The sequence below is a fragment of the Schistocerca nitens genome, chromosome 6 (genome assembly GCF_023898315.1).
Source record: "Schistocerca nitens isolate TAMUIC-IGC-003100 chromosome 6, iqSchNite1.1, whole genome shotgun sequence".
Taxonomy (NCBI): Eukaryota; Metazoa; Arthropoda; class Insecta; order Orthoptera; family Acrididae; genus Schistocerca; species Schistocerca nitens.
The window spans coordinates 373,060,497-373,086,487 of record NC_064619.1 but is presented as its reverse complement, the minus strand read 5'-3'; the positions used below and the strand labels follow the sequence as shown (position 1 = coordinate 373,086,487).

Below are 25,991 nucleotides of genomic sequence, written 5' to 3'. Positions count from 1 at the left end.
GTCGTAAACAGAAACAGAATTGCAGAAAGAAACAAAGTTACGAAATTCACATTATAATAAATCTTCCAAGAAAAGATGTAGGGAAATAAGAAAAAAAAAAAACAGGAAGCAGAGGAAAAGGAAAAAAAGCTTTGTATCATGTTATAGTGTTATCTTCATGAATCCAGAACTGTGCAAAAAGTAATTTTTAGTGGTGATGAAACCATCATGCCTTTGAAAAACTGTGGAGAAGCAAATACTTCAGGCAAAGGTGAAGGAAACATTGAAATATGCTGTATTGCACTGTCAAACTGGGCTGACAACTTCTATGGTTCCAGATCCATGTAAGCTTTCGTTCGAAGCACTGGTTTGTTGTTTCAACTGTAGGTTGATAATAATGATCTCTGTTAATGCTGATCTGCAAAGAGTGTGTTATGTGTACTTGCAATGGCAGGTCTCAGCAGTGAAGATAACCTGAAGGGATACAGATTGTTGAGAATTTACTGGAAAGGCAACTTTCCATCCCAGCAGTGTGACACCTGTGATATTCTGAAATGTCTGCTTTTATGTCCGCAGTGTAATGTCTGGGAAGAAAACTTTGAAAGCGGGACAGTGCTTATTTTCAGCTGTGCATAGTTGCACAATTATTTCTACTTTATTCCTTTAATTAATTGGCTTCAATCAGTCCATTGTAATTCCCCCCCACCGGTAATGTAATATATGTGATGTTTGATGTCATGCATTACAGGTATCTGATAAGGTATGTTTTCATTTTTAACATAACACTTAACAGTGAAATAACACAAAAACAAAGGAAATACAGTACTTGAGAAATAAACTGTCAGAAGATAACATCAAATTGGTGTGTGTGTGTGTGTGTGTGTGTGTGTGTGTGTGTGTGTGTGTGTGTGTGTGTGTGTGTATAGAGAGAGAGAGAGAGAGAGAGAGAGAGAGAGAGAGGAGAATAAAGATAGATTGATAAACAGAATTGCTTCTGCCTATATTCACTTATGTGTCTTACAGTTTCTTTTCCTTTTATTTTTCACCTTTCTTGTTTCTACTCTCTCTCTTCTCCCCTCTGGGGTCTCGTGCACTTTGCAGAGTATGTGCTTAGTGAGCAGATGCCCCCAAACTATTGCAGCACCTACTTTCTTTATTGTGCTGCAATCTCCCGTCTCTGACTATGCTAGATTTTTTTTTTTTTTTTTTATTTTATCAACAACTTCACTCATTGTCCTTACATCACTTTTCACCTGAAGTAATTTTGGTCCGCTTCTGGCTTTGACCTCCATTTTCAACATATTTTCTGTAGTGTTGACCAAAGGGGTGGAATGGCTTAAATAATGCCTTCTCTCTTTGCTGACAACCCTCTGTACACTTTACCTGCATAGGCTCATATATGCTCTTAGAAAACAATGCGGTAGCCAATCCAACATGGTGGGGTCTTTATATACCCTTTGGCACAGCTCTCTGACACACACTGATTACGTTGCTGATGCTTGAGCTGCTAGCACCCTAAGCATGCCGAAGAGTAGATGCCCATCTTCCTGGTGCATCTGCACTCTCAGCACCTGCCATTTCAAATGACATTTGCTGTGGCTGTGTGGTTCCCATGGGGAGAGCTCTTATTCAGAGTAGATAGCATCAAGATGAATATTTCACACATGAAACGTATCAAATTGATCCAACACAATGGCTGCCCTGATTCAGTTGTCTCAAAAGGCAGGTCTAGGTATTCAAACACAGACAGTTACAATCCTACTGCTTTCCCTACACTAGATTCTCAAATGGAAGAGGGACAAGCCAAACGACTGGGAGTGAAACAATTTAGTCAGTACTTCATATGTAAGAGAACAGATGGAGCAGCTTTGTGGCGACAAAACTATTGTTATTTGTGGAACACATAGTCGCAAGCTCCTGAGCCATGTGAATGACTGCATGACAGACCAGTGACTATTGCCACATGTAAAACATTGAATATAGTCGAAGGAGCTATCTTTCACAGAGATCTCACACTCCAGGCAGACAAGGAGCTATGAGTGTATCTCAAATGGTGAGGTGTACATTTTGTCTGATGCCTGTTAAGAGGTCACAAGGCGAGCTGAACAGATACATTCACATTCAGCTTGACTTTTAAAGGAAATATCCTCCCAAAAAAGGTTGAAGCTGTGACACACAGATGTGACATGAAATCTTGTCCTACCACCCATGAGGTGTTTCCAATGTTTACACTTTGGTCAAATTTCATCCTGCTGCTCGGCAGACCGAAAATGTGGAAACTGCAGACAATCCTGAAGGTATCTGTTGGTCCATTATGGCCAGGGGACATCGGCTGATATGGGTTTCTCGATTCAAAAAACTTTACCAACAGCCATATACATTGGTTTATTTTATTTTATATATCAAATGCTACCAGTTTCAGCAACTCAATATTGCCATCTTCAGGCATCATACACTATTTTCGTATTAACAAGCATATAGTTTGGTACCATAAAACTGGCACCATAAATCCGAACCGTTATGAAACTGATTCATATGAAAGGGTGACACCGACTGAGCCTACATACAGTCCTGTTCAGTTCTTCAAGAATATTAGGATGCTGCTGTCATTTACACTGACAGCTCTAAAACCACGAATAGGGAGGGATATGCTTTTACATCTTCCCATTCATTGCTGGGAACATGTAGTGTTTTTATGATGGAGCTGATAGCCATTAACAGAGTACTAAATTTTATTAAATAGTCCTCTGTTGACTGCATTTTAAATTGCACTGCACTGCCAGAGTGAACAGGCCTCGGGCTATTGATCACTGTTGTTCCATGTGATATCTGCTATATATGACTTTCTCTTTGACATTAGTTGCACTGCCTGCTCAGTTGACTTTCTCTGGGTCCCAGCTCTTGTGGGTATCCCGGGGAATGAACTGGTTGACTGACCACTTGGCTTGAGAAGCAATTACATGCCCCATGTTGGCTTTGACGATACCAGGTGCCAATTTGTGGGTGCAGATAAGGCCCATGCTTATTTGGAGATGGATTGTTCCTTTGATAAACTCTGCACTATTGAGGGGAGTACTGGTGCATGGAATTCCTCCTCCTGATCCTCCAGGAGGGAAACCACAGTACTGTGGTTTCTCTGCATTAGCTATACCAGACTAACTCATACTTTTATTTTATGTAATGAGCCAGCCTCACATTTTGGTTGCGATGGTGGAATGCCCCCTTCTTCTGGCCCTCCAGGCTAAACATGGTCTTCAGTATTGGCGGCTGAGACACAGGCAGTTTATTGGTGGCTGAGACACAGGCAGTTGAACTGGTTCTCTATTTTCGCCTGGAATGTGGTTTTCAGTCTCAGATATAAAGTTTTAAACTACTTTCAGGGTGGAAGCAGGATGGTTAGGATCCGAGCATCTGCTGCATTCTGCGTCTGGAGGATTCTCAACACTATCTGTTTGCTCAGCTGCCTCTTTCATCCCTCTTTTAATCTGTTTTAATTGCTTTTAGATGTGGTTTGCATCTTTCCCTGGTGCACCCTATTTTCCAATTTAGTGATAGCACTCTGTTGAATAGTATGTGCTTTTTAATGTCTTGACTATAATGGATAAGGGGTGGAGCAGCTGTGCATGGGACAGTTCCCGTCACTTGCAGAGACCTGCGGACACGCACCTGCTGCATTACCTGCTTCTCTTGTCTTGTTTTTGTTATTGATGGTCCAATCGATGTCCACTACATTTTTAGCCTTCTCACTTCTATTATTCTGTACCTCCCAACTAGAAGGTATTCTTAACTCTGTAACTATTCTCAGGTCTGCAGTTGATATTGCCTTCAAGCTTTGATTTTTCTGCTCCTGCCTACTCTCATCATCAGAATTTGTTTCTGGCAGACGTCACAATCTCCAGATGTCCTATACCTGACCGAGAGACAGTGAACTAACCCTTAACCCCAACTCTCTCTCTCTCTCTCTCTCTCTCTCTCTCTCTCTCTCTCTACTTTTCACTCTGATCTTATCATCTCTGGACTAAATATGGCATAATGCTTTCTAGAGTACCATCTCTGACCTACACTTTCTAATGCTTCCATGCTTCATGTCTGTCTATCCATGTCCTCACTACAGATGGGTCCCTCTCATCCTGCAGTGTGACCAATCTGCTCTTCCTTTTTTATTTTCCCCAATCTATACTGCTATTCTCTCCAAGAAAGGAACTAAAGGTTCCAAAATGTAGGATAGTGTCGTCAGTTTTACTTTTGTATGTGTCTGGAAACATTGAACATTTTGCTTTTCAAAGATAAGTACTAGCCAACAGTTCTGTCTCGTAATTTATAAATACATAATTGCCCCAGTTGTGGAGAATTGTATTGCTCTACTGATATTATTTAAGGCTGATAAGCTTATAGTTTATGTTGCTGCAGTTATTCTATATTCCACCTTTGTAGACTTGTCTTCTTTCTTTGGCCTTATTCTGTGACTATTTTTGCAAGTTCTGCTGTGTTACTTTTGCTCCAGCTGTAACCATTTATTTTGAAGACACCTTTAACATTCAGATACCATACCTTTCCTCTTACTTAGAAGGTCTTTATTTTTTTTGGAGTGCATGTATATTTCCTCTCTGTTATTACTGTGGCCTGTACCATCGTTATGGGTGAAATGCGATGTCTTCCCAGTGTAAGTTTCTGTTTTCTTCATACTCTTACTTCCCTTGCCAAATTCCACAGTACCTTCTTACATCCTGAAAGAAATTTTCAGTTTTGTTTGATTCAGTTACATGGTTAAGAACCATCCTTTGTTAAATAACTACATGTTTCATCTTATTAAGTATAATTATCTTTTATCTAAAAACACTGAACTTGGTACTTGTTTTAATCTGGAATACCTCCCACTTCCAAAATAAATTTTTGCAAGCCACGTTTCTGACTTCTTGCATGGTAAGTCTTTTTCTTTTTAATTTGTATTAAGACCAAAACAGCTTGTACAGTTTCTTTATTGTTTGATGAAGTAGACTCTGTTTCATTTTTAGTTCCATTTGGTCCATACCATGTTAATTTTTTATTTGCTATCTGTGGGAAGAAGTGTGTAAGCTCTAGCATATTGTCCTTCTCAGCACATTTGACTAAAATATGGCCTTTGTTATTTCTGGTACCAGCCCAGACGCTTCACACTGAAAAGTAATTTTTTTAGTTTTTGTTCTACTGTAACATTGAAATCACCCATTTTAACTTACGAATGTACATCACATTTGTATTGGGATTTACTATTATTTGTCTGGTTTTGTAACTCTTCACACAGGTCTTCTACCTCATCAGGAGTTGAGTACATTGTTGCATAGACTTTTCTTCATGTAATATCATTTGTTTGTTTCTAAAATAAGTCTAGCTATAAAGCACGAGATTCCTTCAATATCTGTAATATTGTTTTAAATTTTCTTGTTTAATATAAATCCTACAACCTGAATTTTCAGCCTGCTTTTTTTCTTCTTGAATAAAACACACAACCAGATTTTAATTCTATATGGCCCTTTTTTCCTCCCTCACTTGGTGTCAGCCTGATCACTTCCATTTAATCTACTTTAATCCCTCTTCTGACCTCATCAACCTATTTTAGAAACCTGGGTTCTGCAATTTATTGTCCCTCAGTAAAAAGCAGTAGAATGAATTTGGTTTCTGCAAGTACATGTGCCATAGCATGGCCACTGGAGTTGCTGGATAAGCTCAGGTCATGCCTCAGACCCCTTAGTCCAGTACTCCTAATATTTTGTTACCTGCGCTGGACTTCCAACATCCCAGATGGCATGTGGCGGCTGCCCTCCTAATTACCCTTTTCGTGGTCACTAGTCTCTCAGGGCCCAAATAGTGTGATAAATAGTGCTAAGCCTTGGCAGAGCTGTGCTCACAACAGTCTGAACTTGGATCTGAGTGCTTTCGAATCTCAGAGCGTAGGACAATGTAGTGGTGTAATCATTTGCCATTCACCTGTGATACATTTAGCACAGTTGGTAGCAGAATTTTGACTTGCCAAAACGTCTGGAATGCAGATTTATGGGCCTCTTATTCATTTTTGTTCCTCTTTAACTGATCCATTAAGGTTCATTTTTTACTTTTATTTTATTTTAAGTGCAGCTTGAACATGGATCTTTGGGTGTCGGTATCTATTGCTGTTGACTTCCTTAATTTTCATTGAGATGCAAAAGAGTGCTCTCTTGCCATATCTTAATAGTTTGCCTTTCGATGAATATATAATGTGTGTCATATGTTATTTGTATGTAATATCTGACTTCCACAAATCTAAATTTTAGCAATGTGATCATTTGTAGTATACACTGTAAATCCTTTTCATATGGTTGTGCTTGATAACAGCAGCTGTAGTATGTGTGTTTTATATGTACAAGGATCATTTCAAAAGTTTTGCACATTGTAAGAAAGAACTGAACTAAATAATTGATTTTACAAAATACTCTACAGGCCTTCAGTTATAATCTTCATTATTGCTTATGAATGGTTCCCAATGTTTTGGCAACTTATGTGTTCTGGATAGGACACCTCCATTGTTGGTCTGTTTGATTACTCGGATCATCTCACTGGCACCTTCATCAGTTGTATCAAAACATGGTATTGCTCCTTCAATTTGGAAAACAAATCGAAGTCTGTTGAGCTTGTGTTATGACTGCATGGTGGGTGCAAAAGTATTTCCCATCCATATTTGCCCAGCATTTCTTACTGATACGGCAATACGCTGTCTTACATTATCATGCAAAATGAGGATATTAGTTGCAAACATGTCAGGCCTTCTTTGACGAATTTTTGGGCACAAAACATTTTGCAGAAACAGATTGTAGTATGTGTGTGTTACAGATGTCCCCTGGGTAGAATTGCCATATCTTGCTGGAACTTGTTGCGGCAGAAGTAGTTGGTACACCATATTTTTCAGAAGATTTTGCCTTTTTCAGCAAGTCTTTCTTCCCTTTTATGTATTTATAAAACTCCCTGCAAGTCAGCTTGTAGTTCGGATGGTTCCTTTCAAAGGGCACGGCCGACTTCCTTCCCCGTCCTTCCCTAATCCGATGAGACTGATGACCTCGCTGTCTGGTCTCCTTCCCTCAAACCAACCAACCAATCAGCTTGTAGTTAAACTGGCACTGTAAAATAGATTACACTGTCCATGGCCTCAGTCTATTTCTTTCATCAGTCCACTGGGCCGACATAAGTGAAAATACTCTTTCCACAGTGGTGCTGTGTGCAAGAATAGAAAACAAATACTTGCATAATTTTAGCAGTTGGCATTTGTGTTTAGGAATTTCGGTTTCCGTAAAAAAGTCTACCTTTCTTCCACAGAGTGTTTAGACTTCCATTCTTCCGTGCCACACTTAATTCCTAAAAGCCTCTTCAGGTACATATACACTATGTGATCAAAAGTATCCAGACACTTGGCTGAAAATGACTTACAAGTTTGTTGTGCCCTCCATGGGAAATGCAAGAATTCAGTATGGTGTTGGCCCATCCTTAGCCTTGATGACAGCTTCCTCTATCACAGGCGTACGTTCAGTCAGGTGCTGGAAGGTTTCTTGGGGAATGGCAGCCCATTCTTCATGGAGTGCTGCACTGAGGAGAGGTATCGATGTCGGTCAGTGAGACTTGGCACGAAGTCGGCGTTCCAAAACATCCCAAATGTGTTATATAGGATTCATGTCAGGACTCTGTGCAGACCAGTCCATTACAGGGATGTTATTGTCGTGTAACCACTCCGCCACAGGCTGTGCATTATGAACAAGTACTCGATCGTGTTGAAAGATGCAATCGCCTTTTGCGAATTGTTCTTCAACAGTGGGAAGCAAGAAGGTGCTTAAAACATCAATGTAGGCCTGTGCTGTGATGGAAACGCGACCACACCATAACACCACCGCCTCCGAATTTTACTGTAGGCACTGCACACACTGGCAGATGACGTTCACCGGGCACTTGCCAGACCCACACCCTGCCATCGGATCACCACATTGCATACCATGATTAGTCACTCCACACAATGATTTTCCATTGTTCAGTCGTCCAGTGTTTACGCTCCTTAAACCAAACGAGGTGTTGTTTGGTATTTAGTGGCGCAATGTGTGGCTTATGAGCAGCTGCTCGACCATGAAATCCAAGTTTTCTCACCTCCCGTCTAACTTGTCATAGTACTTGCAGTGGATCCTGGTGCAGTTTGGAATTCCTGTGCGATGGTCTGGATGGGTGTCTGCCTATTACACATTGTGACCCTCTTCAACTGTCCGAGGTCTCTGTCAGTCAACAGACAAGTTCGGCCTGTACGCTTTTGTGCTGAACATGTCCCTTCATGTTTCCACTTCGCTATTACATCGGAAACCTAGGGATTTTTAGGAGTGTGGTAATCTCTCGTACAGGTATGACACAAGTGACACCCAATCACATGACCACGTTTGAAGTCCGTGAGTTCCATGGAGCGCCCATTCTGTTCTCTCATGATGCATAATGACTACTGAGGCCACTGATATGGAGTACCTGGCAGCAGGTGGCAGCACAATGCACCTAATATGAAAAATGTTTGTTTTTGGGGGTGCCTGGATACTTTTGATCACTAGTGTATTTCTGAAAACAATTTTTGCCTGAAATCTGCACAACATTTTTAGTCAGGTGTATAATAGTGTTTTCAATCACTACCTAATCTGGGATTTCAGATAGCATCATCCAATCAAATATTTGATATTTATTAAAAGACATAGCCCATTTCTCTAAATAATCAAATGCTCTGGTATAGAAAAACCTAATTATTTTTTGGTTACTGTTGTCATTTTTTAATTTGTTCAAATTCATCTTGGTTTGCATGCCAATAAAATTCGCAGTCTTTCAGACATCTTTGAGTGTTGATTAATATATTTCTAATTTCAATTATTGAGACTTTATTCTTCTCCACACTTTTTATATTTTTTTCAAACAGAGCCAACTGTGACTGCAGAAACGTGAAGTAAATTTCACTGACTGGACTACTGAAAAAATGTGAAATTATTTTAGGTGGCCTTTCTTCAGCATAAAAAATTGATTTAATGGCTTACAAAGCCTAAGAATTCTATCAAATGTGGGCATTAATGACATTCATCTTGTTTTCAAGTGAGGTAGAAGTGTCTGATGACTGACATCAGCATGTAAGCAGAACTTTGTCTGTCCTTACCATGTATAGTGAAAAAATAATTAAATACTTTTCATGATGATTAGTTAAGCGTTGACAGTTCAGACACCAGTAGCGCTTGATATAGTATTGTGGAGAATATGGGCAGGGCATCCAGTTCCTTTGACATTTGTTTCTATTTCTTCATTAATTTGGTAAAACTGCTTCACTGGCTGCCTCAGTGAAGCCCTCCAAAGTTGGTATTGATATTGTGTCCGTAAAAAGCAATAAATTTATCTAATGGAATTTGCAGTTGTCTTAAAGTACCTAGACAAAACTTAGCAGTTGTCTCCAGTGTTTCGTTATCCAATGAATCAAACTGCAACAGCTTCTGTTGGATTCTGTCAGTTTCAGTAAAATATTGAACAACTAAAGGGAACATCTTTTCAATTTTTTGGTTTGATGTGGCGGTGTTTATGCCGTAAAATGAAACTTCTTGCAATCGTTTTATGCGTTTTAGCACAGAGTGTGGTCCGAGAATATTTTTAGCAATTGCAGTAGCTTTTGTCCTGACTGTAAGCTGCTTTGTGGTGACTTTGGAGTCACGATACATTGCGGCATTCAGTTTTATGGTACAGTGAAGAGAATTGGAAGGATTGATGATATTTGACAGCTTTATAAACTGTTGTTGGTTCTGCAGCAGCAACGTGTGATTCTTCCTGGGTATCTTCTTCAGTCATGAATGTAGAAATAGTCTTTGATGTTGATTCTACTGTGAAACTATTTGTATGATTATTCCTAGAAATGTGATGCCCCCTCATGCCTTCCTTACCTCCATCGTACGTATACTTAAAGGCAACTTCTTTAAAGAAGGGAATTATTTAAACTGAATGACTTTCTTTTCAACATATTATTTAAGGATCTTATTGTACCATTACTGGTTCAGAATTTGTACAGTTTATTATCAGACTGCTTTCATGCTTTTGTCATGCATATGATGCATTGGTTTAGTGGTGGGATGCTGTTAAATGTGTGTGTGGAGCATTTGTTTTCACAGTTTTCGTCCAACAAATCATATTTGCATTGTTGATTGTATTGTCACAATCACAAATGTCGGTTTGCGTTATTAAACACTGTAATTTGGTCACAAAATAAATTTCCATTCCATGCCAAATGTCTTGACTCAATCACGACATATGAGAAAAAATACGGGGTATTTGTTATTCTCCTTTTACAGAGTATAACATCTATAACAGTTATTTATAGATGTGTGTTAGAAGAGATCATGAAATATTTGAGCAGGGTAGCATACATAATTTCCAGAATAGTTGATTGAGTGCAGTATTTCTTGTTTTCCTTTTTTTTTTTTAATTTTATTTATAATTTTATTCCCAGCAAGTGGTAGGTATTTTATTTATCATATTACCAGTTTTCTCACATGTGTAATTTGACACTCTTTTTTTTATGTTTACAGATGCTGGATGTAATTACACAACTTGTCAAATCAGATTTACCATTAGGAAATCTCTTAGCAACTGTTCTTCTCTGCCTTGCTGAACTGTGCAGTACTCTTCGTGCAAATGCTATTGCATTTTTGCCAAAATTTATGCCTTCACTTATCAAAATATTGCAAAAGCATAATGATCTTCAAAGGTATGTGACTCATTTTATACAGAGAAAAATTGTTGTTATAGATGTATGTCAAAAATTCCAGAATAGGTAGAATAAAATTGAGAGATATTATAAATATGATGGATGGTGAAACAGTGATTAGCAGTATCTAGATGCAGCAACTCAAAAGGACAAATTTAATTTAAGTGCCGGAAACCACATTTTTCTCTTATAGTAAATATGATGGAGAAATAAAAAGACAACAACGGTCCTATCACACTTCCTTGAGGTACTTTGGATATTACCTTTGCCTCTGTTGATTTAGTTCCGTTAAGAGCGACGTGTTGACTTCTATCTGCAAGAAAGTCTTGAATCTATAAGCTCGTATTTTTTTCTTTAAGTGGCAATGCCTTACTGAAGTCAAGGAACATGGCATCAGCCTGAGCGCCATTGTCCACTGCACTGTGGATCTCGTGGAGGAACAAAGTGAGCTGAGTTTCACAGGATCTCTGTTCACGGAATCCATGTTGATTTTTATAGAGGAGCTGTTCATTTTCCAAGAACGTCATAATTCTTGAGCGTAGAAGATGTTCCGTAATTCTACAACATTTTGATATCAACGATATATGTCTATAATTGTGTGGATCTGTCTTATGGCCTTTCTTAAAAAATAGGAATGACCTGCACTTTTTTCCAGTTGTTTGGTACCTTTCGTTGTTGAAGCGATCTACGATAAATTACTGGTAGAAGGGGAGCAAGTTGTTTCGCATAATCTTTATACAATCTTATAGGTATCTCAGCTGGTCCTGAAGTCTTTCCACTACTAAGCAATTGTAGCTGCTTTATGATTCCGTGATTGGTTTTCTCAATATCTGCCATTTCGACATTCACACGACTATTGAAAGAAGGGACAGTGTTATGATCTTCCGCGGTGAAACAACTGTGGAAGACCGAATTCAGTATTTCAGCCTTTCCTCTGTTATCTTCCGTTTTGGTGCCAGTGTGGTCGCTCAGAGAATGAATAGATGATTTTGACCCACGTACTGATTTTAGATACGACCAAAATCTCTAAGGGTTTTTACTCAAGTCGGTTGACAACGTCTTACTTTCGAAATCATTGAATGCTTCTCTCATTGCTCTCCTTACACTCAGTTTCGCTTCGTTCAGCTTTTTTTTGCCAGCTGGGTTTTTACTTCTCTTGAATCTGAGATGAAGTTTCTATTTGTTTACCTAGCACTTTTCTAACACGGCTATTAAACCATGGTGGATCTTTCCCATCCCTTAAAACCTTACTTAGAACATACTTGTCTAGAGCATATTGAACAATGCCTTTGAATTTTTTCCATTTGTTCTCTACATCTTCATCCTCATCACCGAATTTTGATGCTGAATGCTGAGATGATATGAAATTTGTATGAGGGTTCAAGTGCCCATATTAAAATTCTTATTTGATTTAAGGGTTTATGGTGATACAGATCCTTCAGTGAGGCCACTGCTGAACTGTGGACTTACAAGTTACCAGGAAGAATAAAGATGTTAATATTCTTTTACTCCTTAAAAAAAATTGTGATTCTTGTGTACATAAGATATTTGCAGTATTTTCATTGGAACTATCCCAGATTTAAAAGATTGCTGCTTTTAGAGTTTGATTTTGCCTTGTTATGTGTTACAAATATGATGAACCCTTTTTAGAGTGTACTTAGCTCACTTGGCTCTCCCAGTGGCATGAGAAGTGGTTGTGAGCAGGATTTTCTGCTTCGTGTGATGGAGCATACTGGCATCTGCTTGGATCGCTAATTAAAACAAATCTGTATTATCACAGTGGATAGACACTGCAAAATGGCTGTCAAATGTATTTGCACGGGAGTACCACTATTGTTTTGAAGCAGAGCAAATATTTTGATTCGTGGATATCTGTTACCTAACCATTGTTATTGTTGGAATTTCAGTAGCTGCCATTAAATATAATTATTGCAGTTATTAGTGTATGAATAGTGTTTTCTTATAAGGAAAAAAAATTTACACACACACACACGCACACACAAACACACACAGGCAGGGGGGGTGGGGGGATGATACAGACAAACTAATGATTGCAATTTCAGAAAAATTGGATGATTTATTCAAGCGAAAAAGCTCTACTAACTAAGGAGTCAGTAATGAGTTGGTCCACTCTGGCCTTCATGCAAGCCATTATTCGGCTTGGCATTGATTGATAGTATTGTTGGATGTCTGCCTGAGGGATATCATGCCAAACTCTGCCCAGTTGGCATCTCAGGTCATCAAAATCCTCAGATGGTTGGAGGGCCCTGCCCATAACGCTCCAAATGTTCTCAATTGGGGAGAGATACGGTGAACTTGAAGGCCAGGGTAGGTTGTAGCAAATATGAGGACATGCATTAGGAACTCTTGTCATGCGCGCAGGCATATATTATCTTGCTGAAATGTAAGCCCAGGGTGGTTTACCATGAAGAACAAGAAAATGGTACACAGAATACCATTGACATATCACTTTGCTGAAGCGTGCCGCAGATGACAACCTAAGGGGCTGGGCTGTGAAAAGAAATGGCACCCCAGACCATCACTCCTGCTGCTGTCTGCAGTGTCACCAGCCAGATTTTCAGGGCTGGAATATCGTTGACTGGAGTAGAAAGAGTCTCACATCAAATTAAGCTTTGATGACCAGTGTAGATGTGTCTGGGGACACCCTGGACATCGGTGTTATACATGGCTGTCACCTGCCGTAGGTCCCAACATCCAGGAGTGATGGTCTGGGATGCCATTTCTTTTCACAGCAGGACCCCTTTGGTCAATATTCACAGCACCCTTAGCACTCAGTGGTACATTGATGATATTTGTTGCCCGTAATGGCAACCAATCCTGGGCTTATATTTAACCTAAATAATGCCTGCCTGCACCCAGCAAGAGTTCCTCCTGTTTGTCTTTGTTCTTGCCAAACCCTACCTTGACCAGCAAGTTCAATGGATCTTTCCCCAATTGAGAACATTTCGAGCATTACAGACAAGGTCCTCTAACCATCTTGGGATTTTGGCGATCTGACATCCCAGTTGGACAGAATTTGGCAAGATATCCCTCAAGAGGACATCCAACAACTCTATTAATCAATGCCAAGCCAAATAACTGAGTTCATAAGGGCCAGAGGTGGACTAGTGGGTTATTGACTTGCTCAATTTGTGAAAGTCTTTCTCTTGACTTAATCGTCTAGTTTTTCTGAAATTGTATTCATTAGTTTGTCTGTGCATGCACATCACGTATACCGATTTTCATCCCATTAGGTTAATTCCTTTATGTTTTGTGTGTGCGTGGGCGTGTGTGTTAAGAAAGGATGCAAGTTTGCTCTTACCAGTTGATGAAGCAGAAACAATTGAAGTAGGAATCACAGATACATGAAGCGAAAACAATTGGAGCAGGGGTCACAGATACATGGAAACAGCTGATAAACTTTGAGCTTTTGGAAATTTTGAGAAGTGTCTTTCTGGTCAGTGAGGTGTAAAAAGGGCCGTGAAAAAATTTCTCCTGATGATAGCAGATTAATTGTTACCTTGCTAACCTGGCCACTTTAGGTGTATAAACGGTATAAGTATGTAGTGGTCCAATAGAAATATTTACGGTTTAGGATGGAGAGACTTATTATTTATTAAAGACAAGCTAAATACACTGTTTGGAATTATGATAGTGCTAGCCCAGCTACAAGTAATGTGAGCAAAAATTGTGATTCTCTTCAGCTTTTACAAGAGAATACTGTACACAATATAGTACTGAATATTCACAATATAATTACATTATGTAGATTTATATATATTTTTAACAAGAGAATGGTTGGCAGTTTGGCACTAAGTACTGATGAGAAATGTCTGTTTACATATTTTCTGGAAACCGAACACTGCTGTGGAGTGTGATTAACAGAGTAAGACCTGATTGGCTGACAAATAATATCATTTCAAAGGATAATGAGATACATTTTGTTTGTATAAGGAACTGATGACAATCTGACCTTGAAAACTATTTATGGAATGTGTCTGCTGTAATTTATGTTCTAAAACCAACATTGAGCATGGAACTATCTCTCTAGAACTCACAAGAAACCTACAGTTGAAACTATTCATTGGTAATGTACAGCCACAAATAAATGTATAGTTCATTATGGAAACTGTTAATAATTTGGAAAGTAATCCATTGCTATTATTTCTGTAAGTTGTTATAACTTAGTATCTGTGATTTGGAATCATTATCAAAAGCTCTGTTGGTGAGATTCCTCATATTAACACATTTAACTGTAAAATAAACCTGTTGGAGCAGCGTGTTAGCTTGTTCAGACATATCATTACTTACAAAGAACAGATAATATACACAGTCTTCGAGAATAGCAGTGGGTTGTGATGTTTAAACCTAAAATTCTTCAGATTGCCAGTTAGAAGCAGCATTTGTTTATACCTGTGCAGCTTGTTTAAAAATGTTTTGGCAAATAATTTTTTTATTATTATTTTTATTTTTTTACAGCCCCGATGTAGTGCTGCTTGCTATCATTACAGCATTACATAAAATTGTTGAGAGCTTATCAAATTTTTTGAGTCCATATTTGGATAAAATTCTGCTGGAAATATGCAAAATATCAGCTAGATGGCAACATGAGCAAGAAAATCCGAAAACATCTTCAGTACTACAAAAACTGAAGGGTATTAGGTATGTTCTGACATAAGTTTGGCCATTGTATGTGAGTTTTATGTTCTGTTTTTATTAAATAAGTTGTTGTTTTATTTAAGATCTTTCTTAATTTTTATCCAAGCATTGTAGTATAATTTTTACTCTTAAAATTGGATGAATATTTACTGATAAATGATAACATGGTTATTTGAAACACACGCCATCTTATAATTTCAAACACAGAATTTCAAAAACTCTTACAAGTTCAGTGATTGACAGAACAATTGAAGGTTGAGTTGATCTGTCAGTTCTGTCATGTTTGGTATATATTTGAAATTACAATGTTCAGAATAGCTTCAAAGTCTGTAATGATTAAATTTGTCAGGCCTACTTATGATGTATTAATTTTACAAACAGCATTTTAGTAGCACGCCAATGGATTGTTATTCAGATATGAGTCTGAAATAACCTCTAAGTTAAATAATATTACCCTCTACAGGAATAGCTAAACCACATCCTCCATGAGGGCTCAGACTACCATTAGTTGTTCCCTGAAATGAAGGTTATCATTATCCAAAGTTCCTATTGCCAGTCACAGAGTGATATTTTGTCATGTGCCCAACCTACAGGATAAAATGATCCATCCTTACACTACACTTGCTCAAAATCTCTTCTGTTGTGTGTTGATCCAGCATAGTCTATTCAGATCCTGTTTATGCTACTGTGTAATACAAAGTTGAAAACAATGTTTCTCTTTCTTTTCATTTGCAGTCACACTTCTGCATGTAGTATTTTTGAAAATAGTTGAGCGCTATATATGCACTGAATTTTCATTTGTGGTTTTAGCTTACTGATTATCTACTGTCTTTATTGTCTTTGGATATGCTACCACACATTTAGAAATTACATTTTTTAAATGTATGCACAAATGGAAATGGGGTATGATTTTGATACACAACGTAGTTGTATTAAATATAGAAATGGTTGTGAGGACTTTTGTATTTCTTTTGGTGTTTCCAGAAGAAATTGCTCATGAGATTTATGCAACACTTCATCTTGACAAAAACATAACTACTAAAATTTTATGGATGACATTGAGTATAATGCTTGGTTGTGTAGTGTATGTATCAGGATATTCAGTATCAGTTTCGTTCTTGTTCATTATTTTTGTATGTAACAGGGTCTTGAACAGTAGAAACAACTTATATATAAATTTTGCTACAGGAGTGATAAGTAAAGAAAGAATGTAACTAATAGAGTAAAAATTTCAGGCAGAAGATTGCAACATCAGTGCCATCACGTATATTGATCCCATCTATGAAAAAATGCTATTCCAAAGTGATGGCAGAAGATGTGCAGGCTCTTGGGCCACTGGCAGGTGTTCTGGCTGATAGCTTCTCTGCAATGAGTGCAGCAGAGTTACAACACCAAATGTTGGAACTAACCAACTTCTTCCTAACAGCATTACAGTTTCGTTCAGAAACAAGCAGTCATCCTGCAGATGTGATTTTTAGTGCTGAAGGTCATATCATTGATGCCCTTGTAGCACTTGTGTTGAAACTGTCAGAATCTTCTTTCAGACCACTATACTACAATATTTTCCATTGGGCAACTGCAACAGAAGCTCACAAGGATAGGATCATCACCTTTTACAGGTTGGTATACATTGTCATTTGAGATTTGAAAGGACTACACTGTAGTGTTAATACAAATTTCTGTCATAAGTAGTTTGACAAATTACTTCTAATGAAATTTTATAGACTTGTGCAACATCTGAAGTTGACTTTGTACCCAAACAACAGTATTTCTATATTTTAGTTGGACATGTATGGCAAAAGTGTCAGTATACAATCAGGAAATATTGTTAGAGATTGAAACTTTAAGGTGTAAGCATTCATACAGAAAAAGTGTTAACATCAAAATTAGATTAGATTTTTAAAAATCAAATTCTAATTAATGGTTTCCTTAGTCAATGGGGTATATTTAATGGAAACCTAATGCTAGTCAGTTTAGGAGTTACCCAGACATTTTCTAAATAAAAATTAAGGTTTCTACCAAAAGTAATGTGTGTTTCTTGTTAGCGAAACCTCCGTAAATTTTGAATGAATTAATATGTTCATGGTGCAGACTGACACACTGGATTGAGCAGTGGAACAGTGTGATGAATACTGTTGCTGCAAGTTCTGAATGGAAATCATGTATTTGGATTTACATGAATCTTTATCATTTTCTCATAATTTGCACATTTAATTGTATTATAGTTATCATCAACTTATCTATGTAATTATAAGTCACTGCATTTACTGATCTTGAATTATGCTGTTACTGTAATTCCAGAATTGCATGCCAATGTATGACAGTTTCTATCTTTTCTCTGTGTCTCTATAAACTAATCAATTCTATTACTCTTTTACCTCGCAGTATTGTATCTGTGTCAGGTTTTGCATGTAAACTCTGTGCAGCTAAAGTTATTACCTTTAACAAGAGCTAATCAATGACATATTATTTGTCAGTCTGCTTTAATATTAGTAAAGTTGTAAATTTTATGACTGCCAACATACTTGATATAGCCGAACGTCTAAAGTAATTGTTCCATAGTAAAGATGTTGTTGTCAGTAATTATAGCCTTTTACTTTCTTCTTGTTGATGTATTTGCTTATTATTTATTTTATCTGCCACCTTAATTATACAACACCTCAGTATGAATGTTCCCCATCGTCAGCCATATTCTGCTGAGCTCAGAAAGGAAGCAGTTTCCTGCCTGTAGAATACTGATCTCAAAACATTTTACCTCCATTCTGCTCACAGCTGCCCTACTGGGTCCTTGTGCCCATTTCCATCTTACTAAAAGCCACCACCTCTTTACAGAAATGGCCTGTGGCAATATCTGTCAGCTTACAGTAGCATGTGAAACTTGAGAACTTTGAGGAAAAATTTGTTTTGTTCCATATCATGTCATCGTGATATGATCATGTCATAATGATGTAGGGTTTCCATGTTTTTGTAAAAGATGTAAAATATTTGCCTTGGTGCATTGGAATGCATTTGTGATTTGAGTGTGTTATCAAAGGAACATGGTACATTTTTAGTCTCAGTGGATCCATATAACGATCTTGTTGTTAGCATCAGTACTAGACCATAAGCTTGTAGGACCCAAAGCCCATTTCCTGCTGCTCAAATTAATTTGGCAAATTTAGGGGGGGGGGGGTGTTAGTGAAATTGCAATAGTATTTAGTTTAATTAAAACTATGTGCTAAATAGTAACATATTTCAATGTGACTTGCACACATGTTTGAAGGAAGTCAATCTACAGTTTTTGATAGGAAAGGAATTTATGCAGTGAAAATTAACATTATCAATTGTTAATAACCATATAATGACATTAAACAATTTAGGAACACTGTTGCTCAGCCAGTAGACACAGTATCATGAAACTTGGATAAAACAGTCTCAAGGGGCTACGGAAAGGCTCAAAAATCATGGAAAGTTCAATTTTTACTTTTTTGCGTTTTCTGAATCTGCAGACTATTACCTTTTAATAGATATATAATTTATTCAATTCCGAAGACTACAACTATTTTTAATTTTTTTTTGAAATGTGTTCTACATGGGCGTGACCCACTGTGGCGCTGTTAAACTGCTGTCAAATGGTGTTATTATTAACGTCCGTGTTCATCAGGTACATTTTAGTGATGTGAGATAAAGTATGTGTTGTGGCTAACCTGTGATGGTTCAGTATATATCGCTGGTGTGATTGTCGATTGTTTCATGTTTATTTACTCTGTCGTTATCTCGAAAATATTCGTAATTAATTCTGTTTCTTGAGTCTCTGTTTTGTTGAAGTAAAATAATGAGTAAAAGTAAAGTTATTAGAAATCCTCTGAAGGCTTTTAAGAAAAGGAGAAATGTTGGAAAACCAAAGGTATTTAGAAATATGGGAATGAAGATAGGTTCTAACATGGTACGAGCGATGCTTGCTTTAGACAAGGAACGCCTTCGGGCTGCAGACAGGGCTGTAAAGAGTCTAGAAATACAAGCAAGAGTAAACAGGAGGAGGAACAAGAGGAAGCTGGAGGAGGAGTTTGCAGAGGATGAAGATAATCCATCCTATGGACCTGGAATGCACTAAAAAGTTAATCCAATCTTTGTCGCTCGATTCCCAAAACTTTTATTTTCTCATACTAATTACATGTTTTCTAAGGATCTTCCAAACATATTTGTTTCAAACTTTCAGTAAATGTTACACAGTACCTTCTGCATAATTTAACACAGCCTTTTTCCAAAAAACTGTATATTTTTGAATATATAAATAAAAAATTGCAAAAAAATGTTGTGAATTTTCATTACAATTGAAAAAAAATCATCTTTAATAACTGAACTAAAATTTTGTAAAATCCCTGTGTTAAGTTGTAGCCCATATTCCTATAAATAATCTGTAAAAAGTTCAACTTCCTACCTCAAATACTTTGTGAGGAAAGATGTAATTTATAAGCGTTATTTTAACATTGCAAGTATAGGGCGTTCCGGAGACCCTTAATGATTCAATAGACAACCTGGATTGGAATGAGTACTAGAGTCCCACCAGTTAAAAGTTTAATGAAATTTTTGTAATATGAACAGTTTCTGAATGCCAGTTTTTTGTGTGTTTCATCACATATCAGTTGTCGTGCACCCCCACTTACTTCATTGTAGTCCATTTTAAGTAAGTTACTTACATAAACAAGGTTCTAGCGTAAACCATTATGGAGTTATAAGTTCCTAAAAACAAACAAAAAAAAAAGTAGAAAAACTAGTTTAAAGTTTACTTTGTTAAATTTTATAACTTTTCATTTTGTGGACATTTGAAACCTTCCTCCATCATAATCAGGGTGTTCCTCATCTTCTCTTCCTCTTTTTTTTGTGATCTTGTCAACTGCCTCTTGTGAATTTTAAATGCGTTTATCAATGCTGCACCAGTACCTTACATTGTGTTTCATGGCGGATCTTTCAAATATTTTAGTTGTAGTGTGAACATCCATGTCTCCACTTGCCCCACTGTAATTCTTGTTGCACGAGTCTTTTTGACTTCGCTGCCATTCTGCTTCTAATGTTTCATCTTCTAAAGGTGTCCTTGTTGAACAGTCTCGATATTATGACATACATTGCACATCCGGTACTTTCAATACTGGTTACAGATGCAATACCGTGAAGAGAAGTGTTTCCACTCTTCAGCCACAGCCTACTGTCACAATAAGGTTTGTACTTCCTTCCAAGGCAGCTTTTGACATACTTTGAATACATGCAACATTAAGAGCTGTAGACGATTCTGAATTTTGTCATCAAACCACAGCACAGGAGGAGGAGGCGGCATGTTGATTAGACCTGTCAGTATAGCACCAGCTGCTGCCTGTTACATTACATGCTCAAAGCATTAACCAAACATTTGGTTTGCCTCATAATTTCCACTGCATGTTTTTGATCTATGAAATGAATCTCTGCATCACAGTTATTACAAAGTAAATACAAATTAAATACAATTGCAATTTTCTATAATTTCCACTTGGCCACCGATACCGTACACTCTGCATAATAAAAAATTAGTTAATTTTGGAGCATAAAATGCAGATATCAATCAGTCTAAACCCAGAATCTTGTTAACATGAATTATCAGATTTTGACAGCAAATTAGAATATTTATTCTTCCTAGAAGCACTGTTATCAAGAGAACCTCCAGATGTATCTTCTGTTGTATTTCATTTCATAAAATGATTCCTGGCAAACTTGCATTTCTTCTGTTATAGTGGGGCATAATCATTGATAATAGTTCACAGTTCACTCAAAACAGTCACATTTACCGTGTATAAATGCCAATAATTATATCACTTGAAGTACTATTTCGAGAAAGGACAAATTGGCATCTAAGACTTGCTTACATTGTTTATTCATAGATTAAGTGCCACATGTGGCTGACTTCCATACCTACAACAAAGATAAATACTATAGCGTATGATGTCAAAGATAAAACACAATTGATGTATGCGAGCAGCAAGTTGATTGGTGCACATGTTGATGTGTCATTCAACCGTGCAGGGGCTGATGTGTTATTCTCTTATGTATGGTGATTTGTTTGAAATCACTGAAGGTGTAGTGACATGAAACAGTACCAGTGCAAACTATTCAAATACGCTGAACTTGCATAAAAGTGTAGGAACAGTTGGAAATTTGTGTCTGAGCAGGACTCATACCCCATATTTCCTGCTTATTGCGAGTAACCATCTTAACCATTATGCTATCAGAGCATACCTTCTGGCCTAACTCAATCTTTCATTGTTTACTGATATTTCCACATGTGATATAGTGTTCAAAAATCGTAGATGGAAACAAAAGTGACAGTGAAAGTTCGACTGAAGTCTCGAGTCATGCTCTGATAGCCTAATGTTAATGTGGCTGCTCATGATAAGAACGAACTCTGGAGTTTGAGCACTGGTCAGACACACATTTTCATCGATCACAACATATTCAACTAACTAACTGGATTTCCAATAGCCATTCCTTCCTTCCTTTTGCGTTGTTCCTGTTGACAGTGTTAATCACTCAATTTTGTGGAACACGATATGAATCCAAAATAATATGTAGTATTGGCCTAAGAGTCTCAGATTTTTGTTAGGAATCATATATCACTATATGATGTTGAAAGCTCAGATAATTTGATCACTATTTATTTAATTAAAGATCAGTTGGCACAATTCATTCAGTAAATTCTAGTTGCAAATCTGCTCCATTTTTGGAAGATGTTCAATATTTGTTGGTGGAAAGGACCATAAATCATACTAAGCCACTATTTGCTTTAATGTTTTATATGCAAACAAAAGACTATAGGCTGTCACTGTGGCATTCATTTTTAACATTGTCAGCACTTTTTGGAGAGAGATCTTTCATTGTCAGATGCTACATTGTGTTCACTTTGATTTTATCCGTAATGGATATGAGGTCATTTTACACAGTTTAAAAACACTAAAATTAATGTGTTTTGCATGTCAGACATTCCTCATCAGAACTGTTATACAAGAGTCTCTAAAAGTGATCAAGATAAAAATGTAAATAAAAATAATAAAATTATGTGGCCACCTCCCTTACAGCCGTGTCTTCTTAAGATATACTTCCACATTATCTGTCCAGTTTATAACATAAACTGAGTTAAATGGCTTTTGTACTATCCTGGGTACAGGCATTGTTACAGTAACAGCTGTTCACGTGCATTGTTCACGTATGGGCCGAGCAGGTGAGTGGCTGTTACTGTGACTTTGTTAATGCTCAGGACAGCACATCCATTTCATTTTATCAGACGGGCAGGTGATGTGGAAGTACATCTTAAGAAGATGTGATTGCAAGAGAAGTGAGCACGAAATTTTATTATTGTCATTTACATTTTTATATTGATCACTTTTAGAGATACTTGTATAATAATTCTGATGACAAAGGTGTGGCTTTGAAAATGTGTTAATTGTTGTGGTTTTACGCAGTGAAAAGGTGGTTGAACCGACATTGATTGTGATCACTTCTTTTTTGCTGTTCTCTGCCATGTCAGTTTGATGTAAATTCAGGTCTTTGGTATCATTTTCACTCTTGTCTTTGCTGTGGAGCTATTGTGTATTGTGGTCTCAGACCAAAAACTGATTTAGTGCAGCTCTACCCAGTAGTTTGTCCTGTACAAGCCTCTTCATCTCTGCATTACTATGTCCATTTGTATCTACTTACTGTACTCAGTTCTTGGTCCATCACTACAACTTTTTATCTCCAAACTTACCAAATTGATGGTTCCTTGTCTCAGAATATGTCTTATCAGTCAACCCATTTTTTTAGTTAGGTTGAGCCATAAATTTCTTTTTTCCCCAGTTTCATTCAGTACCTCCTCCTTAGTTACTCAATCTACTCATCTAATTCTTAGGATTCTTCTGTAGCACTACATTTCAAAAGCTTTTCATTCTCTTATTTTAACTGTTTATCATTTACATTTCACTACCATGCAAGGCAGCTTTTCATAAAAATATCTTGAAACACTCTCAGAAAACTTTCTTTAAGATTTAGTCTCATATTTGAGACATAGGAGAGAGTCATTTTGGCAAAATACTTTGAATATAAGGATTGAAATAGAGTTTATTTAGTCCCTCCACCTCTCCTGTACCCTAGCACTCAGAGAATAATGGCCATTTCAAGATCAGTGGAACAAGTAGTAAGTTGCCTTCATTCTGCGTCTGTTCATGTGAAATTTATCCGTAAGTGGGACAGTGGGGCCATGCAATTTAAGAACAAGGAATGTTTTGTAGACTAGGTGATAAGTTACTTATGGATGTACAGGGGAAAATGCTTGAAAGAAATTGATTTATTATGTCTTTAAGATGCCTAATCTACATCATACTGTTGGAAGAGACTAAAGTAAGATCTTTGCCGTTTTATATGACCAGTGCTGCAAGCTGCTAGAGATATTTTTATCAACCTTATGTATTTTGTGGCTATCATGTCTTGAGACCAGTACATAAATATGTTTCTTTTCTGAACACAGTTAGCTGATGCCTGCAGGGTTGTGAAAACAGTTTTAAATGAAACTGAAATATATAATTACAACTAATTAATAATTTATATTATTTACAGGTTGTCAAGCAATATTGCAGAGTGCTTGAAAGGTTTATTTGTTCTTTTTGCTGGACATTTCATTAAAAATGCTGCTCAGATGTTGGATCAGAATAATGAAACAAAAACAGAAGACTTATATTTTGGAAAAGGAGAGGAAGCAGAAGCAAAAGCAGCTGTGCTGTTGGAATACATTCTTAAAACTCTCCATAAAGTTTTTCTATATGACAGTCATAACTTTACTAATAAGGAACGATTTGATAGTTTGATGCAACCAGTTGTTGATCAGGTAATAGTCCTCTTGTAAATGTTCTTGCAGTGAATTTGTTCAAAAATCGATTAGATTTCATTCTGCCAGACAGATTGAATACAGATGACATGTATTTTACAGTGTTTCCCTTACCTTTATAGTCTAATGTGTGTTTTTTCCTTGCAGATGGAGAACACACTTGGTGGAGTTGAAAATTTACAGTCGAGAGCAAAAAATCTGTTGACACCATGCATTGCTCAATTTGCTGTTGCTACTGCTGATGACACGTTGTGGAAACAGTTGAATTACCAAGTTCTTCTGAAAACCAGGCACAATACTCCACAGGTATATATGTAACTTTAGAAGAATTTATGTATCTGCATAAAAATCTAAGTTACTGCTTGCCGATTTAATGTTATTGTGATCAGCTATCAGTTACTTCTTTCTTAAGGTCTTTTATTGTCACAGGACCAAAAAATAACTCTGTTTGATAAATAATATGAGAACCAAAACTGAGTATTTCAACCTGTTGGGAAAGTTCGCTACTTACAAGGAGACGGCACAACTGTGAGGTCGGGGATTTGTCCGAAATTTTGTGTTGTGAAAGAGGACACCTAACACCTCATGTGGTTAAAATACTTGGAAAATCCTGAGAAAAGTCGATCTAAAGTTTCTTAGGTGCCTTACGAGTATAAAATGTTAGTCCATTGCCGAGCCGCCGTCTGGCCTAGATGTTTAGGGCTTGGACTCTTACGCCAGAGGTCTCGGGTTCGATTCCTTCTCCGGCACTTTTTTTCCCTTCTGTTTCATTTTCTTTTGTTATTCCACCAATTATCCAAAAAGTTTCTCAAACCTATATTATTTCTAAAACATTATTTTAGCTCAAGAACGTAAAGTTTTTCATTCACTGAAAAATATTCGTGCTCGTTGTTCTATTCCGTTTTATGGGGTGTCAAGGTTTAAAGGGGCTTTGTAAGGGTCCCCTTTGGATTACAACTGTCATCTGGGCATAGGACTGTGCGCGAGCCATGGGAAGTAAACAGCAGTTTGTTTTTCGATTTCGTCGTGAACAGACATGCCTGTTTCAAATTTCAACGTGTTATTCTGATCCAAGGTTAAACATGTCGATTGAAGAAGTTGCTGGCTCATCTGGAATAGGAGAAGAAATTCCTGAAGAATCCATTCATAGTGATCTATCAAAATTATGATTAAAGGACCCAGTGGTGTATTATGAAAAGCTGTTGACAAATAATTTAATTGCACTGACATCTTCGGAAGAAATCTCTCGCAATGCTATGTTATTGGCCTGAGAACTTCATAATAATACACTGAAGCTTTTGGGTGAAAAAACATTCGTAACTGAAGAAGAATTAATTCACGCTCATGAGGATTGCGAAGAATGTGAGGAGAACGACGAACAGTTCGAAGTGCCACAAAGTGATTCGTCTCCAGACGAATATAAACTGTCACCAAAAAGATTTAAAAGTGACATGATTCCCATTACCTACAAAGTCAAAGTCGTAAATATTGCTGAAGCAGACCTCACATGGTCCTTGGCGACATTGCAAAAAAAAAAAAAAAAAAAAAAAAAAAGATGCTGCCAATTGAATGTGGAAGCAAGAGAACAATATCAGCAAGTCATGACAAGAAATTTACAGCAATGGGCATTGGCTGTGGCTGCACAATTTGTCGATTTCAAATTCAAGGCATCTGATCAATGGGTCACAGCATTTAAACAGAAGCACAGAATTTCACAACGCAAGATCA

The 25,991-nt window shown here is 37.3% G+C and overlaps 1 protein-coding gene across 1 annotated transcript in view; it reads left to right on the top strand.

The window, feature by feature from the left end:
* The window catches only part of LOC126263641 (HEAT repeat-containing protein 1), a 291,901-nt gene that overhangs the window by 244,900 nt on the left and 21,010 nt on the right, over positions 1–25,991 (top strand). The window contains exons 20-24 of the mRNA XM_049960733.1: positions 10,563–10,741; positions 15,221–15,403; positions 16,636–17,019; positions 23,996–24,263; positions 24,411–24,569. Of these exons, the coding sequence (XP_049816690.1) occupies positions 10,563–10,741; positions 15,221–15,403; positions 16,636–17,019; positions 23,996–24,263; positions 24,411–24,569 (1,173 nt within the window). The remainder of the gene's footprint in view (positions 1–10,562; positions 10,742–15,220; positions 15,404–16,635; positions 17,020–23,995; positions 24,264–24,410; positions 24,570–25,991) is intronic.